General features: G+C 36.5%; 1 protein-coding gene across 1 annotated transcript in view; it reads left to right on the top strand.

Moving 5' to 3' along the window:
* The window catches only part of FSIP1 (fibrous sheath interacting protein 1), a gene marked incomplete at its 3' end in the record, with an annotated part of 86,684 nt that overhangs the window by 22,395 nt on the left and 48,931 nt on the right, over positions 1-15,358 (top strand). Inside the window, exon 11 of the mRNA XM_082317616.1 lies at positions 4,994-5,131. Coding sequence (XP_082173742.1) covers positions 4,994-5,131 — 138 coding nt within the window. The remainder of the gene's footprint in view (positions 1-4,993; positions 5,132-15,358) is intronic.

The raw sequence follows: 15,358 nt of genomic DNA, 5'->3' as shown, positions 1-15,358 counted from the left end.
GTTGTCTGCCCCTTCTTGGGTTTAATTTCAAGTGTTTCATGACAAGATTTTCAGTTGCTTCTTCAGCTGACTGCAGCAACTAAATGAGGAAGTAAACTAGCTATCAGCACTGGAAGGCTGTTATCCTCTAACCAGTTAGAAGTGGGACACATTTAACTTACTAATAGAGTGAATCAAATATGCAGGAATTACCTGATTTGTTAACCCTCACACATATTCGCTAAACGTTGTGAGAGACAAAATATTTGTTGGTGAGACTGGGGATCTGTAGTATTCAAAACTGAGAGTGATAATCTGATACTGTTGAAGTCTCGGATAAGTTTCTATTGATTTCTTTCATTCAGAGTTTCAGCTTAGATTGTGTCACTACTTCTCCCATAACTGAGGTCAATTCTGTAAACTTAATTGCTAGATAAAGATGTTGACACAGATGCTATGGAATGCAAATTTGAATGCACTGCAATATTTGTTTCTTAGAAGTTTGTTTTTTTTTTAAAGTTTGTTTTTTAAATTAAGGTGCCAGGAGAGGGCTAAAAAAAACCAACCTGAACGGACAGCATTTATTTTGAATGAGTCTACTTGTTACAGGACATAAATCTGATTTGGAACATGAATGTCGTTTCCTTTGGAGAAGAGGCTGATTTCAGTGACATTAATCTTTCTTCTAAAAATCAGTGCTGAAATTCTTTCTGATTTCCATGAGATGTGGATTTCATATGTTGTGGTTGAGTAGGGTATAATGCATTAGTGATGGGGACCTTGGGAAAAATTGTTAGTGTGTAAATCATCTGCTTGGATTTTCATTTAGAATTTTAGAAGTAATTAAACCAAAATTAGCTTAGAGTTGCATATCATAAAGCTGCACATTCTTTTCTTCCAAGAATTGCATTAGATATAACTTTGAAAATGCAAACACTTAATCACCACCGGCTCAATGGGAGAGCTGCTTTCTGCCGCTGGCAGATACTTTGGCAGGATACAGGATCTATGCTCTGACTCTGAAATCTTTAACAACTGGCTTTAATTATCCTACAGTACCATAGCTGAGCTGTTACAGAGGAACATACAGATTCATCTTTTGTGCAATGAGTCCAGCTGGATTCAGAATGCTTTTCCATGACTAATGTTCTCTTTTACATGGAAATGTTTCTCATCAGAAGTGTATTTCTCTCTGAAACATTTCTTAGTTCTGGTGCCAACTTAATTAAATATTTAAAAATGCTTCTGTCTTTCTTACTTAATATTTTTGGGGAAGAACAAGTAAGTTGAATGTAATCCTGGAAAAGACAAGACAAAGGTAGGATGAAGAATATGAAGTGTAAGACTTTGTGTGATGAGTACAGTTACCAGCTTGAGAAACTGGAAAACTACCTGAAAATAAAAGGAAATGGAGGTGGTGTTTAAAGAAACAATAGTATCTGTCTGCTTGATTGTCTTATAATTACTTTAATGTTGTGTATTACCGTGATGAGTTCTTTCATACCTAATTGGGTTTCTTTTATCAGAAAAATATTCCATTTTTCAATTATAGCAGTAGACTATAGTTAATAGTTTAAAACTAAATAAATAATCAAGATGATAAATTCTGAAGATACAGTAATGTTTCAATTAATGAACTCTTCAATAGCCTGTGCCTGCACTTCACCAAAACAGGTGTTTTTGACAAATCTCTCTAATTCAGGGCAGGGTTAGGAGCAGGTTAATAAGCTGATCAGCTGGTTTTGTGGCTCCAGAAGGTTGTATGGCACTAATATCTTTCATTTGGTGGGATTTTGTTTTTATTTATTTATAGAATTTTGGAGAAAAGGGAGTGCAACAAATAATTTTAACCATTTCAAATATTGAATATTTCTTTTGTGTTATGATCGTTACAGCTTTGGCTGTTGCTAAGTACTTATATCTTCCCTTGTGTAACATATCTAACAGTTTATTTTCTACCTTATCTTTAAGATTTTTAGATCTTTACTAATCTCAAATGGACTTCTACTACCTACACGTGGTATATAATTGAAACATAAAATGTTTTGAAGCATTTGAAACATTGTCAATAAAATGTTCTCCATGGTATAATACTTCCTACCATTTCATGATATATTGAAAAACCATTAAAAAATTAGTAAGTGGGGAAAAACATTAACTTTGCTCGTATGATGTGAGTTCTGATCAGTTACTACTCAGGGATGGGAGGAATGAGACTGTAAGAACTACTGTGAAAGCAGCTGCTTAATGCTCCATAGTGGTCAGATATCAAATAGATTACTAGGAACAATTATGAAAGGAATACAGAATGAAACAGAAAATACCACCATGCTGCTGTACACATCTGTAGTGCACCATATAGCTTGACTATTGTGCAGTTGTGGTCCCTGGGTCTCATAACCAGTACAGAAAAAATGGAAAACTCGTTACCAGAACGCACAGCAGTGTAGAATGGCTTCTATGCAAGGAGTGACTTGCACAGAGACATTCTATAGCTTGGAAAAAAGGAAAATGTGCAAAATCATGCTGACCAAAGATGGAGTAAATAGTAACAATTGTTTTTACCATCTCATCTAAATAGAGTTATATCAGTTGTTGATGTTGGAGAAATGTTGAAAGAAGTACTTTTTTACTTCTGTTTTCTGGCAAACGTTCATAGTTCAAGTTTTATCCAGCACTCTGTGATAAGAATTGGTTTGGTATCATGGCAGAGATCAATATTAAAGAAAAGTTTATGGAGAATAAAGTCGTCATGCTTATCCTAGTTAAGAATTTATTTTGATGGAACAATATTGTCTTACTAGAGAAGCAACCAGGCTTAAAATCATACTGAGTGTGATAAAAGGAAACATATTTTACGATACATAGTTTTCCTAAAGTTTGAAGAGGTTGCTCATAAGGGCTTGCAGCAGCTGAGCTGTCTGTAAAATGAAACATGTATGCCTGAAACTATTTGAAAGACTAAGTCGGAGATCTGCATAAAGCTATGCTTCAGAAATGTGTATGGAAAAGAAAGTAAAAAATTTGAACGTAGTAACTTTTTTTTTTTTTATTTCATGACTCCTTTCACTGTCACCTTTTAAAATTTAGCTGGTATTGCAGCAATAATATTTTCAGAGATGCTGTTTTCAGTTTGAGCTCTGTTCTTCATTGAAGGCTGAGTTCATATAAAAATATCAACCAGTAGTCCATGCATACAACCCCCAAAATAAAATACTGGGAAGTATATTATAGTATTTAGTGACTCCTCAGTACCACTAGTTGCATATTCTTATAGGTCTACTCATAACATTGCTTTTTAAAACAAATCATATCTGCAGCTCTGATCCATGCTGAGCACTAACTGCTCACATGGCAATGTCTCTATGTATGCACAGATCAAAAGATTGGATTTAGAAATGTAATTGCAGAAATAGCTATGACTTTTAAAAAAAAAAAAAAAAGAGAGAGAGATACGATGCAATCATCTTCTTCCCTGCCTTTCCATGAACAATTTCACTTGTATTAAAATCACTGGACGAACAAAGCCATGTAAAAGCAATTCCTTTTATTAGAGGGAGCTTCAGTTGTTACACTTTGAGCTGCTTTGCCAACTCTGTATTTATATTGCAGATACAAAGGTCATATCCTTGTTTCATGTATTAATAAACAGCAGTTTAAATAGGTCCTTTGGTTTTCTATGTTCCGTATAGATGCCAGTCACGCAGATTTCTTGCCATTGGACAACATATTTAATTAAAAAAACTCTCTCTGTATTTAGAAGCCTAGCTTTAGACACTCAATATTAAGAATTTGGCTTTAGGTAGCCCACATTAAACTTCAGTCCGGTTTGGAGAGATTCTAGTCATTAACAGATAGTGCTGTTTACATCTCTCTCTGTTATAGGAAAATTTACTAGTATTGTGGTCCTGCCAGCTATTGCTGATGGTAAATACATATTCAAAGATTTGTACTGTGTTAAAATAAGTTTATTTTCAGGCAACTAATAGTTTGCTTTAAATGTCAGAACTCATAGATTCGTTTGATGTTTAGAAAAAGTTGTTTACAGATGCTTGTGATTTTTTATGTATTGTAGTGGAGAAATTTTCCGTTGAATGTTAAATTACAAAGGTTTTTTTTCTTTCCAATTAGACACGCTACTTGAAATTATTTTTTTTTGTGTGTGTTTATTAAGATTGCTTCAGTTGCTTCTGAAAATAAGAATGAATAGAGTATGTTTTTATTAAATGGTTGCTCATGTTCCTTTGGGTTGAATTGACTAACAGGGAGGTTTTTGTTGTTTTTTTTTGTTTTTTTTTTTTTTTTTTTTCCTCTACTGTTATTTGGATTCCTTGAGTTCTTCTTGGTTTGCAAGAGAAAGCCCTGTTTTTTTCTGATTACAACATAACTTTGCTGTTTTGCCAATACTTGTCATTCTTAGTGGTCTAAATTACATGTAATATTGAACCTTGAATGTATTCAGGACTAATACAAACTTCAGAATCTGATCCAAAGCTACTGAAGGATGTGAGAATCTGTAACCCAAATCTTTAATAATGGTTGTGCATCTAACTCTGACTTACAGAGAGACGGTTATTTCTCATTTACCGTGATACCTAGTAAAAAAAACCTACAGTCATTTCAGTTGAGATCTTCCTTTCCCTTCTGGCCTAATTCTCATCCCAGTATGGTTAATAGGAGCAAGCTTTGAACCCTTCATTCAGTCTCCCCAGTTCTCAGTGCATTTTTATTGTTGTAGTAGAATTTAAGCATCAAAGTGTTAGCTCTGGAGACTAAGAAATTCCTCTTAAAATGCGAAGGGGAGGAATTCTTTTATTGAAATAAGTCCAGCCTGATGTTTAGCTGTTGTATTTGAAAATGCATATAATGAAACTTACGCATTTGCCAAATTTGAAATTGACACATTATTCTAAATATTTCAATGTTTTCCTGATAGAAATCAAAAGAACACTCATCTGGCTTTGAAGCAATATGAAGTCATGTGTTTAATTTCTGCCTATTCTTCTTTTGTCAGGAGTCTCTGGTTTATGCAAACAGAAGCCTAGAAGCAGTTCCAGGTGAAAAGGTTCTGCGAGACAATAAGGAGCAACGTGATCAACAAAATCGTCTGAAAGAAATAGATCATCAGCTGAAATCCCTAGAGGGAAGTCTTGTAAGTCTCCTATTTTTGTCATATTTTTCTCCCTCAGTTTGAAAACTTTGGAGTTTATCATTCCATGTGTCTTAAAATAAAATCAAATTCTGCAACCTTGTGTAAATTCTTGAAGGAATCCCCGAAGAAATATATAAGCAAAAGTCTCAAATAATTTTTATTAATCTGGGAAACATATTTTTTAGTCATAATGCATGTTTCCCATTAACATAGTGTCTTTCAAAGTGAAAGAAATTATTCTCCTCTCTTCCTCCCCAGAGGGGGATAGCATAAAGAATCATATATAAATACATCCTAAAAGGATTTTTTTTATGCCACACATAATTCAGTGTTCTTTGAAGGACCAGGTCTGGTGGAAATGTTGTATACACTAAGTTATTGTGTGATTTAGTTTTGCTGAATTCACTTCATTTTCATTTAATACATGAATTTCATAGGTGCAAGGGCCTTTAAAATAGGAGCATGTAAGTAAAATGGTAGTGAAAAGTCATTACTGTTTTAGAATAAGTACATCACATCTCATCCTTATTACTACTTTGAGTAAAAGCGGCTAGGGAAAAGGCAATTTAAAATCCAAGAGGATCCTATTGTTAACCTAATAGGCAGAAATTATGTTTATTTCTAAGTCATAGAGCCAGGACTAACAAACCAAAACTTATGTGCCTCTCTCAAGTAATATATTCTTTATATAGTTTACTATAAATAGTAAACTATTCTTTTCTCTTTCAGTGAGTATAATTTATTATATTACTCTCAAGTTACAATAAGGAAATTTAAGGACTTCAGGGATCCTTTTACTCTTTTTTAAATATACATTGTAAACATGCTGTTTTATCTGTGCTGAAAGAGCTACAAAGCAGCCTATACAGAAGAGAACTAGGGAGAAAATACATAAAACATTAAAAAACAGACGAATTCAAAAGGAGAATCCTGAGATGATGCAGTTGTCATTTGTTTGGCCTGAAAACTAATATTGGTATTTGTTTTTATGTTGGATCTCTCATAGATCTTCTTAAGAGAACAGGAAGAAAATATCTTCCCAGTTTTGTTTGTTTGTTTGTTTGTTTGTTTTATAACTTTGTACAAAACTTTGAAAGTTTGCCTTGCTCAGGTGAAGTCAGGAATGAAACTGCTGAAGACTCAAAGGAACATTACTGCATTACTGAGATGGCAGTAGCAGTTAAAACCTAAATATATATACATATTTTTAAGTTTTTAACATCTTTTTTTAGTGTTATTTTTCTGCTTTGAGATGAGAAAACTTTTGTTTCTCCATAGAATGTGCAATGCGGACAAGACAAACTAGTACAGTAGTGTACGAGAGATTGAGGTGAGATGACAGCTGGCATGGGTAACCTGACGAAGCTCAATTTTTACTCGGAAACCCCAAGTATTTTGGTACATTAACAAGAGGCATCAGTATAGGTAACTGACATAAAAGAGGTGTGCAAATGAAGAAGGTGGTGACTGGGAATAGTGAGCATGGATTTACCAAGGGTAAGTTATGCTTGACCAACCTGATTGCCGCCTTAGATGAAATGACTAATCTGCTCTCTAAGCTGGCGGGCAGGACTGCCACTCACTGGGTTAGGCTGGAGGAGTGAGCTGACAGGAACTGTGTGAAATTCATCAAGGACAAATGCAGTGTTCTGCATTAGAGAGGAATAACTCCCTCTAACGGTGCAAGGTGAGCCTGGCTGGCCAGAGAGCAGCCCTGCTGAAAAGGACCTGGTGCCATTGTGGACAATAGACTGCACATGAGCCAGCGCTGTGCCCTGCAGTGATGAAGGTTAACAGTGTACTTAGCTGTATCAGCATGAGCATAGCCAATAGATTAAGGGAAGTAATTACTCCCCTTTACCTGTTACTCATTAGACTGTGTCTAGAGTATTGCATCCAGTTTCGGGCTCCCCAGTAAAGAAAGAAAGGTGTTGACACACCTGAGCAAGTTCAGCAGAGGACCACCGAGATGATTTGGGACTAAAGCACTTGACCTGTGAGGCTGAGGAGACTTGGTTTGTTTAACCTGGAGGAGAGATGGCTCAGGCAGACCTAACAGTAGCTTTCCAATAGCAAAGAGGATGTTACAGAGAAGACAGAGCTGTAGTATCTTTCCTGAGTTACATGGTGGGAGAGCAAGAGGCAATATTCATAAATTGAAATATGGAGGTTCCAACTGGATTTAAAGAAAAAAAAAAAAAATACCTCTGAGGGTAATTAAAAATTGGAAGCAGGTTGCATGGAGAGACTGTAAAATCTCCATCCTTGAAAATTTTACAGACCTGGCTGCACAAAGCCATAAGGCATTTGATCTGATCTCATAGCTGACCCTGCTTTGAGCAAGAGGTTGGGCTAGAGACCTCCTGACATGCCCCCTCCCCAGTCTAATGATTTTTTGATTCTTCAAGGAAAAGGATCAAGAATTTTTATGCATTTCTCAGGTGGTAATCTTTCTTTATTATCACTACATTGAAGGAAAAATAGTGATTTTTCATGGCTGTGCATTGTAGAAGTTTGTTTCTTGTGTGTAGCTGATTTTAGTGTTTTTCATGTAGTCATAAAAACATTAATACAGGAGTTTGTTGTGCCAGACCAAAAATCCATGTAGTCTACCTTTGGCTTGCAGAGGTCTTGATTCAGCAGTAGGCTTACCTTCTGCAGTAATCAGAGTTAGGACAAATAGTGTTCCAGTTATCTTTTACTGCCCTCAAAAAGGGATCTCCAGTGCGGATCAAAAGCTTTGTGATTCAGATAGCAGCATAGCTGCAGTGGTATAATCTCAATTACTGATTGCACTGTTGCTACAGTTGCAAAAACTTCAGCACTATCTGTATGTGCAGGGTTTATGCTGACAGTGCTGGAACTGCACAGCCAATATGATCAGACTTCTAGCAGATTTAAAGCTAATTTGGATATAACTACATGCAGTCTAGTCTTTAGTTTGGGGAAAAAATAAAAGGCTAATTGACACATTCTTCCTCACGTCAGTTAATTTTATATACTTATGGAGTATGGGAACAAAGACTTTGGACAAGGAGGCAGTGATTGCTTTAGAGGCTGTTTACTTGTGTGTGTGTGTCACTACAATAAGGCAGCATATTTTGTTCTTATCTGTTCACAGTACCAAAACAATAACAGAACTTCATTTTAATACACTGCTCTGTTATGTTAGACAGTTAAAAGATGGGAGGCAAATAACTGGAGGAACTTCAGTATATTGAATAGGTTAATGGGTAAACAGATAAAATAAGTGCATATTGTCACGTTTTCCTAGTCATTGACCTTTATATCACTTTTTGTCACTACTGACCTTGTTCATGAGGCAAACACAATATGAGGAAGTGCGTCTGGGAACTGTATGATAGTCTACAGCAGGCCTGGGAAATGCAGTGGGCTGCTGAGTCATTCAAATATTTTGTATATAAATGGGTCAATTCCAAGTCTTGGTTGGGTTATGGCAGTGTTGTTTTGTATCACATTACATGCAGACTTGCAACATACCACACATTTTTCCTTGGTTAGATTGTGTGTATTTAGAACTCTAAATCTATGGGCTGTTTACAGGCTTTATAAGCATAGAATATGTCCTCTGTACCAATGTGTAACTCACGGCCAGACTAGAATTGCTGTGTGCTATGCAGCACCTGGTAAGACTTCTTCAGGGGGACATACTGTGCCTTCTTATCCATTGCTGCTCTGTAGCATGACTCTGAGATCATAGCATGTGGATATGAGATATTTGTGTATTAGGTCTTCTGCGAGATACTTTGGTTGCCAGTGTAAATAAAGGAGTATTCAACTTTGTATTAAAGTAGGTTTTTGCTTCTAACAGTAAAGTAAAATATATAGAAAATGCACACTTTTTTGTGTGAACAAAGAACAGCCTTCAGAAAATACTGCCTTTTTTTTTTTTTTTTCTTCAGTTTTTGTCCTTGATACCTTCTAGTCTTATTTCTGTAAAATACAGTTATTCCTAGAGGAGATTGGACAAAACAGCATGGTATCTCCTTCTGATGCAACATACAGAATTGAATAAAATTTTTCTTATTTAGTGTGGGAATGTCTAAAAATCAGATAACTCTTATGCAGTGTGGATTGGGCACCTTGTTTCTCTATCATCAAAGTAATATTTTGGCAATCAATTCTGTAACAATGTTAGCAGCAAAACTGCTCTCTGCAAGAAAACTGTGTGATGAAAAACTAAACTGAATGCTTGGGTTGAGGGGGGCAGTATGTAGATGGCATGTTTCCAGAATAATTATTTCTGGAAATACTGTTTGTTATTCAATAGGTGGCACTCTTCACTGTACGTCAGAGGAAGAATGCCTAGGCATGATTCTAGGGGATATTATTACTGGTGAAAACTTTGTCATTTCTGTGGTATAAAATACAGGTTACGAGAGATTGCCTCTCACTTTTGGCAAGATTCCAGATGTGCAGCTTTTAATATTCAGTTATTTTTCTAGCTTAGCTAATTAAATTGTCTGTTTAAAATTCACATTGCATTTAAATTTCTTCTTTACTCTTTCCTAAACCACTGTAATTCGCTGCGTAAAATTGGAAATAAATTCTCTGCTCTGAGTAGAGGAGATGATTTGTCAGCAGTTAGGAATGTTATTTCTGAATGCATGGTTATACTGGGCTTTATAATTTTAAAATATAGTAGTTTACAAATTTAATGTCTGAGAAATGACTTTTTAAAATATATTTTAAAAAATCCCTCAGATAAAATCTCTTCTTGTTGTTGTTGCTGTTTCTTTTATTTGTTTGCTTTTGTTTCCTATCCCTAAATTATGGATAGTTTAACTAAGCAGAATTTAGCTCTGTGTGTTAAGGGGTAATTTACAGTAGGTATAAAGGTAACTTTATTCATAATTTTTTTTTAATGTATGATAGAATGCATACTTCTTCCACTACTGCAAAATGAATTATTCAAATAGATTCACATAATGGTAGCTTTACTCTGACCTTCTCTTCAAGGGGGAGGAGTATATTCATCATATTTGTGGAGCAGGCTATTTAGTAGGTGCTGGCTTCTGAAATTTTAACATTTATGGATTCCTCCACTACACCTTACCTTGTGTGCTGTGACACTTCATATTTTCAGCTAAGTCTGGGACTGAGCACACAAAACAAGGCTGGAAGATAAGACTTTAACGTACTTGACAATCGATACAAAAACCAGAAAATCTGCTAAGTATTATGCTTGAAGTAATGAAACTAAGGCCTTTGGAATCTGAGTTCCTCCTTTATTTTGAAAAAATTGTCCCCAGTGAATTAATATACCAAAGAATGTATTGTATTCATTGTTGAAATGCATTGTGAAATTTCAATCCAACTGAAATGTATCTGTACCATGGTTTCTGGGCCCTTGCTGAATTTCTTTTAGGTTTTAGTTTGACCTTAGTTCACTTGTTCTTCATTTGAAACCATGGCTGACTCTCTCCACATTCTTTCATCTTTCAGTTTCCTGGAAACCATTGAGCTTATCTTTGTTTTGTGAATTGCATTGTTAACTGCTGCTTCAAAAAAATGTTCAGCTGCCAAATGCGTGTTGCTGAGCATTAATGAAAAGAATTTTATATAGAAAGAATAATAAATGTAGTTAATTTTCAATTGTGGCTTCTACTAGTTGGCCATTTGCGATAATCCAGTAGCATGTTTGACGATGTGTTAAATTTCTTCATGGCAGATAGTAGGTTTAAATGCACATCCAAGCAAGCTGTTAAGTATGATAGTTTCACCTTTGCTGGCTGTATGTGTGTTTATTTTAAATGTCTTACACTGGAAGCTGGTTCTTTCCTGCCAAAATCTAGCCACAGACGCCTGTTTTGGGGTTTTGGTATGTAAATTCAAGAATATTTCAAATGCATATTGAACATATATGCATATAATTGTGTGTATATACACACATGTGTGTAAATAGTGTTACCTCTTAACATGACTGAGATACTGATACCTACTTTAAAAAAAAGTCTGCTTACTTTCAGTAAGTACTTTTAAAACACAAGCTAAATCTAGTTTGCCTAGTCTTAAATTTAAATTTATCATCAGATGTCTGTACATCTCCAGGAATTACTTTTTCACAAGTTTATGCAATTTAGTGGCCAAACACAGTATGTGATTGTTAATTATTGAAGTCTTTTTTATATTAAATAATATGAAATTACACATATTCTGTTATTGGACTAGCTGAACTTTGCAGGAAGGTGAGCAATTGGTGTAGATAGTGAAGAATAAAAATACAAAGTAGTAAATATATCAATGTTGTCAAGAGCTTTAATTACCTGCAGGAGCTTACTCCAAAAGGCATGATTCTTATCTTCTTGATGCAGAGTAATGTATATCTGTAGGGAAGGAAACCTCAGGATAAAATAAATTATTGTTTAGTGCTGGAGAAAGTCTCACAAACCATTTCATTGTTTACCCTGCATTAGGATGATGAGGGGGTTTGTTGTTATACATAATTTTATTCCAGCTTTTTCCCTGAATTCAATGCACCTGATCCTGAGTCTTTATTAGGCAACTTGCAGAAAAGAATAATTTGTTTCTGACTTCTACCATAATTCCTTTCATCCCCTTTAAAGGGAAGAAGAGGGCAAGATAAAGTCCTACCATATATTTGGAGAGTAGTTTGCCAACTAGACAGTCCTGTAATATGGTTTTCAGTCACAGTGTGTGCAGAAATTAATTGCTAATACTTTGACAACAGGAACATAGCCATATTGTTTTACTACGCTACTTTGTGCATTGGTAGTCCTTCTAGGTTCTTCCAATATGATGTGCAGTAACATAAAAATAGCAAACATCTTTATTTCAATTCACATAGTATCATGTAGTGGCTGGTTTCTGAATAAGCATATGTTTGTCCATAAAAGTAGAACTTGTTTAATAAAATACTTTCCTAACACATATTTCGTTGCACCAAATAAAGGGAAGAAGGACAACTTATCTAAATAAGGTTGAGATGTACCACTTTCTAATTATTCCTTCAGGAAGTAAATGTTAAATTTTTAATACTAAATTATATTAAAACATTTATCAGTTAAAATCGTAACAATGCTTCTAGTTTATATGGAAAATTATTAAGATAATATTTATGTAGATGTTGGAGCCAGTTAAATTGAGCTGTATTCATATGATGTTAAATAACACTGCCAACTTGCATCATAAGTATTAGTTCTGCATTGATACTGTGTATGAGAAATCATTGCTGGAATTTAATACCTGCAATGAGACCTGTTTTAAACATAATGGGTTTTTAGATAAGAATGATCAAATTCTCTGTCAATTCAATGTACTGATCCTCCTTCTCCCAAAATGTAGAGTTTCCAGTTAAGATGATGACTCTGCTAATCGTTTGCCCCAGAATGCGTAGGAGAAAACTGAGAAGCATCTCCCTTCTTGTACTTCTCTCAGCTAATTTTGAACAAAGGAAGCCTTTTGTCTTTTATTTTTTTCCCTCTAACCACTACATTGGTTCCCATTCTCTTTCCCAATGTCTTAGAATCATAGAATCGTCAAGGTTGGAAAAGACCCCTAAGATCATCGAGTCCAACCGTTAACCTAGCACTGCTAAGTCCACCACTAAACCATGTCCTCAAGCACCACGTCTACCCTTCTTTTAAATACCTCCAGGGATGGGGACTCAACCACTTCCCTGGGCAGCCTGTTCGAGTGTTTGACTACCCTTTCGGTGAAGAAGTTTTTCCTAACATCCAACCTAAACTTCCCCTGGCGCAGCTTGAGGACGTTTCCTCTCGTCCTATCGCTTGTTACTAGGGAGAAGAGACCAACCCCCACCTCGCTACAACCTCCTTTCAGGTCGTTGTAGAGAGCAATAAGGTCTCCCCTCAGCCTCCTCTTCTCCAGACTAAAGAACCCCAGCTCCCTCAGCCGCTCCTCATAAGACTTGTGCTCCAGACCCTTCACCAACTTCACTGTCCTTCTTTGGACACGCTCCAGCACCTCGATGTCCTTCTTGTAGTGAGGGGCCCAACACTGAACACAGTATTCAAGGTGCAGCCTCACCAGTGCCGAGTACAGGGACATTATCACCTCCCTGGTCCTGCTGGCCACACTATTCCTGATACAAGCCAGGATGCCATTGGCCCTCTTGGCAACCTGAGCACACTGGTGGCTCATGTTCAGGCGGCTGTCAACCAGCAGCCCCAGGTCCTTTTCTGCCAGGCAGCTCTCCAGCCACTCCTCCCCCAGCCTGTAGCGTTGCATGGGGTTGTTGTGACCCAAGTGCAGGACCCGGCACTGAGCCTTGTTTATCTCATACAGTTGGCCCCGGCCCAACGATCCAGCCTGTCCAGGTCCCTCTGTAGGGCCTTCCTACCCTCCAGCAGATCGACACTTTCACCCAGCTTGGTGTCATCTGCAAACTTACTGAGGGTGCCCTCGATCCCCTCATCCAGATCATCAGTGAAGATATTGAACAGGACCGGCCCCAACACTGAGCCCTGGGGAACACCACTTGTGACCGTCTTGCATATGCTCTCATTTTCCTCTGTAGAGTTGAGCTTCCTGATCTTTTTTCTCCTATATATTATGGTGTTTGCCACCTTAAACCAACAAACAAAACATCTTTGATTACCCACCCATCTCTAAATTTATGTAGTGCTATTTACAGTCATTGTTTGATCTCCTTCAGTTTTGTGTCTCTAATATGATTTAAATTTAACTGTAACTGCACTACTTGCTTAATTGTCTTTATTTATAAATGGCATTTGATGCCATCAAACAGATTCTTATTGGAAATGTGTTTTGTCTTAGATGATGACAAAATTAATGAAAACTGATTTGCTTCTATGCTCTTATTATTCTTTCAGTATATCCTTTGTCACACCCTCTGACCTCAACAAATACGATATGACAGTGTTCTTGTATTTGCTTATTACTTTTTTTACTATGCCATCCTTTTATCTGTCCCCTGACCTCTCCCACCATCATGTCTACATGAGGTTGCATGTATGCACTTGCAAGGCCCTTTTTCATTCCTTCTTAACTCCTCTTTCTCTCAATCTGTCATCTTTAGTTCATGGTTGAGATAAATACATGGCTTCAAAGCAGCACAGTGCCCTTCATCACCCAGTTGTTACATTTTCAAATAATTGCACATTGCTTTGCTTCCCTCATGCCTAAAGCCTTTTCAAAACACTTTTCAGTGAATTGATGATGATCATATTTCTGGTTTAAGACAGTCAAGTGTATTGATCAGTGGAGTTACAGTGTTTTCCTGGTACTTGACTACCTGTGTATACGTAGGTTTTGTACGGATGTACTTACAGGTTTGTTTGGGATTTTATCTTCTCCTTTCTTTTCCTGTGTTTGTACAACATCAAGCACCACAGTTCAATGCAATCACTATGGTTTCTAGCTGTGGTGGTACTAAAATAATGACTAGCAATTTCTCTGGTTAGTACAGGTGTTCACAGCATAAAATTTTCATTATTGAAGTGTGCATGTCCTTTTGAGGCAAGGAGAAGGTGTTTACTTGTTGCTACACATCTCTGTTGGCAAACTTCGGAGTTCTTCATTCCTTCCTGCCAGTTAGCACTGTTCTTTAATCTCTGTAGGAAAGAAGCCTTGGTTTTGTTGGCCTGCTTGCACCCTGTGCCCTGAAGAGAAATAATAGTCAGGGAAGAGCCTCTGTTTCTCTGCAAGTGTTGTAGGGAAGGGCTATGTTTCTACTTTGCCCTAAGATGTCACATTCAAAATGAGAGAAGAGAAACAACAGGGCTGCTGTGGAGGAAACCTTCTGTGCCATGTACTTAGGTGTGGTTTATCCTTTATGGGTGAGTATTAATATCTTAAACTTTTAATAATTAGCATATAAGTGCATCTTCCCATCTTAGGGCTGACGATTATGTAATTTAGAGCCTGCGATAATTGTCAACGTAGAATTTTTTTGGCTGTAAATTTATCTTATATATGTGTGTCTGTATGTCTGCATATACAAACTGTGTAGCAGAGCTTTAATCTTTTCTTGAGACACTTTAACTTGTTAGGCCAGGATGGATGTGTAATCAAACAGCATCTCTAAAAGTGGAGGATGTAAAGTACATAGTAGATGCACAGGGTGCTGATAGTCTTGTAAACTACATCAAACTATTTGACAGTCATATGGGGCTCCTAAGCCAAAAACATCTTAAATGTCCTAGCAGGATGTGACTTTTATTATAAATATTTGTAATATTGGTGTTGACATCTCATGTATTT

The sequence above is a fragment of the Platalea leucorodia genome, assembly GCF_965183815.1.
Source record: "Platalea leucorodia genome assembly, chromosome: 7".
NCBI classification, from domain to species: Eukaryota; Metazoa; Chordata; class Aves; order Pelecaniformes; family Threskiornithidae; genus Platalea; species Platalea leucorodia.
The sequence above is the reverse complement of the archived record's forward strand: the minus strand, read 5'-3'. Positions and strand labels throughout refer to the sequence as shown.